Raw genomic sequence first — 6,098 nt, 5'->3', positions numbered from 1 at the left:
ATCCAAGGCAGAGCCAAGTGGACCCCTGGAAATGTCCCCTGAACCTCAATGTTTCAGGAGTCAGGATCCCCCCTCAAGTCCACTCCCAGTGTCTGCATCCCCCCCGAAATCCCCTGGGCCAGCTCATAAGGGTGCCTGGGCCAGCTCTTCTACTGCAGAGAGACACCTGGGGCTAGAAGGAAAAAGGCCTTCCTGTCCTGTTCCAGGGGTGTTGCTCCACCGTCTTTGGGCCCAGACTAGCATACAATGCTAACCAGACTTTGCGCCACACTTGGCTTACAAAACCCTTTCGCGTATACTACCACTTTAGATTCTCAGAGCTGACTCTGCATTAGGCAGGGCAGATGATATTTATCCCCACTTTACAGATGAGTAAACTGAGGCAGCATAGGGTTACATAGCAGAGCCAGGATGCCATCTGACTCGGCTTTTTCACCACGGCTCTGGCTGTGCCTGTGATGCCACCTGCTCTTGGCCACCTGCTCTTGGCCACCCAATGCCACGGGCCCACCCACAGGTGTGTGGAAGATCTCGGACGCTGTGCCCAGGGCTGGGGAAAGCTGCCTGGATTTCCCTTTAATGGGGGTGTCAGGGTGGAAGCCTGAGCCACCTGCCTGGTGGGGCATGTTTCAGGGATGTGACAGGCTGCTCAGCACAGCCTAAGAGGTCAGATCTGAGAGACCCCCGAGAGCTTCTGGTCTCTTTATAGATGATCTTGCTGAGGGGGCATCCCTGTGCCTCATGTAACCTTGCCACGCTGGCATTTCTGCAGCCAGGTACCACCTGGAGTGATGGGCTTCCTCTAGGTGGATGTCAAAGGCCCACCTCGTTAATGGGAAACTGACAGGTCATCAGGTTTACGGGGCAGAGGCCCTCCTCGCTGCCACCTGGCCGAGCCTAGCATGCAGGCTCCTGATGGCTGTGGCTCCCAGGGCCAGATGGGAAAGTGTAGCCTGCAGGCCCACACCTCCTATGTGAATCACGCCTGGCGGGACAAGAAACCAAAAACACCCCAAACAATGAGTTTCCAGTAAAATATGACAGACGTGATGAGGCGGGGGAGGGGAGGGATCTGACGGGGAGTTGGCACTGGCCTGTAAGTGATGAAAGCCAAGGGGAATGGAAAGTGCCAGTCCCGCCCCCTACTCAGGAGTATAAAGCACCCACATCCTATTCCAACTTACCTGAGCACCTTTCTCTCCTCTGCTCGCTCGCTCACTCACTCACTCGCTCATCTCCTTCCCGGCACCATGACCTCCTGCAGCCGCCAGTTCACCTCCTCCAGCTCCATGAAGGGCTCCTGCGGCATCGGGGGCGGCTCCAGCCGCATGTCCTCTGTCCTGGCTGGAGGGGCCTGCCGGGCCCCCAGTGCCTACGGGGGCCTGTCGGTCTCCACCTCCCGCTACTCCTCCGGGGGGGCCTGCGGCCTGGGGGGCGGCTATGGCGGCGGCTTCAGCAGCAGCAGCAGCTTTGGTGGGGGCCTGGGTAGCGGCTTTGGTGGAGGATACGGTGGTGGCCTTGGTGCTGGCTTCGGGGGTGGCCTTGGTGCTGGCTTCGGGGGTGGCCTTGGTGCTGGCTTTGGGGGTGGCTTCGGTGGTGGTGACGGGCTCCTGGTGGGCAGCGAGAAGGTGACCATGCAGAACCTCAACGACCGCCTGGCCTCCTACCTGGACAAGGTGCGTGCCCTGGAGGAGGCCAACACCGACCTGGAGGTGAAGATCCGTGACTGGTACCAGAGGCAGCGGCCCGCTGAGACCAAGGACTACAGCCCCTACTTCAAGACCATCGAGGACCTGAGGAACAAGGTGTGTGGATTGGGCAGCAGGACTTGCCATTCCAGCTACTTCACTCCGGAGCAAGAAATGCCTCAGGCCGCTGGCATCTTTATATTCCTAGACAGGGCAGATTCCAACCCAGATCCCTTCTGCTCCAGACACGTCTGGGAGGGCTGGTGGGTCCCGGGCCTCGCTCATGCCCTTCTGGGCTCCAGACCTCAGACCATGTGAGACTAGGGATTCCTACCTTTACATTTCATGGAGGAAGAAGTCAAAGCTTTGAGAGGTGCTGTGACCTGCTCAAGGCCACACAGCAAATCAATGGCAGTGCTGAGGCTAGAACCCTTGTGCCCACTTGCTCATACAGGAGGCAGCTACCTGTTCCCCAGCACAGGGGAGGAGCAAGGCTGTAACGGGAGCAGACTAGACACTCAAACCACTCATTAGCTCATTAGTCTGGGCTGTGGTAGCTGCCGCCCATGAGCCCCGGCACTGGCCCCTCCCCACAGCCAGGGGGTTCGCAAAAACCCCAGAGACAATCAGTGGCGATCCACTTTACACGCCCTGTGCAGGAGGGAGACTGGGGGACTTGTGTCACCTGATTCCAGCCCCACCCTCACCCCCTGCTCCAACCTTACCCTGGGATTCCCCCCACACACACACACTGATCCTGCTTTTCTTGGTGTCTGGTTCTGATGCCTCTTGTGGATTAGGTAAATTAGATGATGAAGGAGGTGAACTCCAGCCAATCCAGGATTCGATCTTTGTTCTTCTTCTGTCTCTTCTTCTATCATCTCCTGTGCTGGCTTGGGTCTCCTCTTTTGGGAAAGCCCCACCTGAGATCCCATGCTCTTGTGGGCTTGGAAAGGAATGGGTGAAGACTGGCAGGGCTGGCTTGTGCCTAAAGAGGAAAATTCAGACCAGGGAGGGAGTCTTGAGAACCTTAGGTCACCCCTCTACTCTGTAGGTAGGGAAACTGAGGCCCTGCAGTTCATCAGTGGTAGAACCAGGACCCACAACTCCAGGGCTTTGGGTTCCAAGGCCAGGGCTCTTTCTATCCATTTTCCTGACCAGGAGTCAGCAAAGCCCTGGGTCAAAGCTGGACTACTGAAATTTGTCCTTTAGACTGTTGTGGCAAAGGCTTTTGGGAGAAGGGGGGACTCAGGTGAGAGCAGGAAAGCAAAGGCCTGATGTACACAGGCTGCAGTAAAGTCAGGCTAGTGATGTCCATTTGTCTGATGACCTGCATCCTTTCCACTTGCAGATCCTCACGGCCACTGTGGACAATGCTAACGTCCTCCTGCAGATTGACAATGCCCGTCTGGCTGCTGACGACTTCCGTACCAAGTGAGTTTGCAGTGTTGTTTCAGGATGTCCAATCCCCCCAGGGTGGGGCATTTTTGGGTTCCCTAACAGAGCTGATAAGTTGCCAGGACGGCCACGTGAAAACCCCTTGAGGTGCTTGTAAAAATACAAGGTTCTTGGGCCCCACCCTTGGAGTTCTGATTCAGTTATTTTTAACAGGCTGCCTGAGTGATTCTGATCCACAGCCAGGTTTGGGTGCCATTGCTTTAGGGAGAAGTGTTCCCTACTTCCCCACCTGCCCTCGAAGTGCAGGAGGCAGTCACATTTGGAAGCCTGTGTGCTATTGGTTGTGAGACCAGAAGCATCTCCCCTCCCTTAATTCTACAGCATGAGGAATTGCCTTATTCCCTGGCCCCAGGAATGTTCAGATCTGAGCTATCAATGGGTGCTGTGTTCAACCATGTTATTTTCAAGACTGACTCCCTAAACCACTCACAGGGTGCTGGCTATGGGAAGAAGCAGCAGGGGGCAGAGAACAAAGCCTTCAATGTGGCCAGGATGGGTGTCTCATTCTTTTTCTCTTGGGTCATTCCAGGTACGAGACCGAGCTGAACCTGCGCATGAGCGTGGAGGCCGACACAAATGGCCTGCGCCGGGTGCTGGATGAGCTGACTCTGTCCAGAGCTGACCTGGAGATGCAGATTGAGACCCTGAAGGAGGAGTTGGCCTACTTGAAGAAGAACCACGAGGAGGTGAGAGCTGGCATAGAAGATGAGCTGGGAGGAAGGGATGGAATTGAGCTGGGGGAGGGCAATGCTCAGGCCAGGAACACCTCTGACTTGGGAACCCCAACTGGCCTCCAGAGTGAGGCTCGTGACTGTGGATTGTGCTTTGGTTGTGCAGGAAATGAACGCTCTGAGAGGCCAGGTGGGCGGAGATGTCAACGTGGAGATGGACGCCGCCCCTGGTGTGGACCTGAGCCGCATCCTGAACGAGATGCGCGACCAGTACGAGAAGATGGCAGAGAAGAACCGCAAGGATGCCGAAGACTGGTTCTTCAGCAAGGTGGGTATCATCCTGGGTGGAAGGGACCCAGGAGACCCACTTTCCAGGAACTTCTGCTGTGAATGTTTTTTTTTCTTTTCTTTTCTTTTCTGCAGACAGAGGAGCTGAACCGCGAGGTGGCCACCAACAGCGAGCTGGTACAAAGTGGCAAGAGCGAGATTTCCGAGCTCCGGCGCACTGTGCAGAACCTGGAGATCGAGCTGCAGTCCCAGCTCAGCATGGTAGGGGAACTGCTAGGCTTGCATTGGACTCAGGACTAGGAGGGAGGGAGTGACTACCCTCACTGATCCCTGATCTTTCCCTCCCTCACAGAAAGCATCATTGGAGAACAGCCTGGAGGAGACCAAAGGCCGCTACTGCATGCAGCTGGCCCAGATCCAGGACCTGATTGGCAACGTGGAGGAGCAGCTGGCCCAGCTACGCTGCGAGATGGAGCAGCAGAACCAGGAATACAAGATCCTGCTGGACGTGAAGACAAGGCTGGAGCAGGAGATCGCCACCTACCGCCGCCTGCTGGAGGGCGAGGATGCCCAGTGAGTGCACTGCCCTCTAACCCAGTCCTGCCCCCTCACTATTCACCTGTTCTACCCTATATGTCTAATGATCTTGCCCTTTTCTGTCTTCATAGCCTCTCATCCTCCCAGTTCTCCTCTGGCTCTCAGTCCTCCAGAGATGGTAAGACCTTCCTCCTCCTCAAGCCTGAACTCATCATCACCTCCTGTCTCCCAGCAGGTCTAGGGAGGTGGCTTTTTGAGGGGTTGAGCTAGAGTTTTCTCATCCAGGATTCCTTATAAACCTTCTTGAGTAGATGAAGCCATTTTTCTAAATCTTCCTTAGCATTAGGAGCTAGTGGCTTCCACTTTTTACTTCTGTCACCTGGTACCCCACAGTTTAGGTGGTCAGCACCACGGACAGGGCCCCACGCGCCATTTCCTGTGGATACCAGTCCACTTGGGTTGATCTGGACAGAACCAGTCTGGTCTGAGTTCTTAGGAGCCCAGTCTGAGGACACAGACTCTGTCCCTGACCTTAGGGAACTCTAGTCTGAAAAAAATGTTTTGATGGTATCAGTGCTGGGATAAGAGCAGTGAGTGAAGTGATAATCAGGGGAGAGAGCAGCAGGGAGATAGTTCACTGCCTATCCACTGTTGGTAACACCCTCTCTCTCCTTTTCCCCAGTGACCTCCTCCAGTCGCCAGATCCGCACCAAGGTCATGGATGTGCACGATGGCAAGGTGGTGTCCACCCACGAGCAGGTTCTTCGCACCAAGAACTGAGGCTGCTCGGCGTTGCTCAGGCCTAGGAGGCTCCCCTATGTGGAACAGATCTCACTGAGGAATCCCCTCTCTTGCCCCCCAAGCACTCCACACTTGAGTCCTGCCTCATCCTTGTCCCCTCCTGGCAATCAATAAAGCTTTATTATCTCAGTTGCACAACTCCCGCCTCTGCCTGGTCATTGTTAGGAGTGGGGGTGGGGAGAGAGCGGGGGAAGTATCTCTTTGGAACTTGTCAAAACACCTGGCTGTGGCCTCTGGGATTGGGAGAAAGGGCTGGAGGCGGACTGGGCTCAGGTCCTGGGATGGCTTTCACCATTCCAAACATACTGATAGATGTGTGTCCTAGGTCATTTGTAGTGTCTCCAAGGGCATGGAGGAACATTCATTCACTCACTCACTCACTCACTTGTTCACGTACTCATTTATTCATTAGTTTATTTATTCACTTGCCAATATTATTGAGTGCCTGTGGCAGGTTAAAGATTTTTTTTAAAAGATTTTATTTATTTATTTATTTATTTATTTATTTATTTATTTATGAGAGAGAGAGAGAGAGAGGGAGAGAGAGAGAGGCAGAGACACAGGCAGAGGGAGAAGCAGGCTCCATGCAGGGAGCCCGGCATGGGACTTGATCCCGGGTCTCCAGGATCATGCCCTAGGCCTAAGGCAGGCGCTC

The 6,098-nt window shown here is 54.9% G+C and overlaps 1 protein-coding gene across 1 annotated transcript; it reads left to right on the top strand.

The window, feature by feature from the left end:
- The first annotated feature begins 1,167 nt into the window (after nt 1-1,167).
- KRT14 (keratin 14) lies at nt 1,168-5,581 on the top strand. Its single transcript, XM_077853183.1, has 8 exons — nt 1,168-1,805; nt 3,040-3,122; nt 3,676-3,832; nt 3,984-4,145; nt 4,241-4,366; nt 4,458-4,678; nt 4,774-4,820; nt 5,325-5,581. Exons 1-8 carry the CDS (start codon nt 1,251-1,253, stop codon nt 5,420-5,422), a joined length of 1,449 nt encoding a protein of 482 aa, XP_077709309.1. The 5' UTR covers nt 1,168-1,250; the 3' UTR covers nt 5,423-5,581.
- The last annotated feature ends 517 nt before the right edge of the window (nt 5,582-6,098 follow it).

The sequence above is a fragment of the Canis aureus genome, chromosome 16 (assembly GCF_053574225.1).
Source record: "Canis aureus isolate CA01 chromosome 16, VMU_Caureus_v.1.0, whole genome shotgun sequence".
NCBI classification, from domain to species: Eukaryota; Metazoa; Chordata; class Mammalia; order Carnivora; family Canidae; genus Canis; species Canis aureus.
This window is presented reverse-complemented; position numbering and strand designations above follow the sequence as displayed.

What these genes read in the sequence shown, in the direction of transcription:
- KRT14 (XM_077853183.1), top strand. Translation starts at nt 1,251, where the DNA reads ATGACCTCCTGCAGCCGCCAGTTCACCTCCTCCAGCTCCATGAAGGGC. An exon ending in GCTGACGACTTCCGTACCAA is followed by an intron (nt 3,123 to 3,675) that starts GTGAGTTTGCAG and finishes GGGTCATTCCAG; the next exon opens with GTACGAGACCGAGCTGAACC. An exon ending in TGAAGAAGAACCACGAGGAG is followed by an intron (nt 3,833 to 3,983) that starts GTGAGAGCTGGC and finishes TTGGTTGTGCAG; the next exon opens with GAAATGAACGCTCTGAGAGG.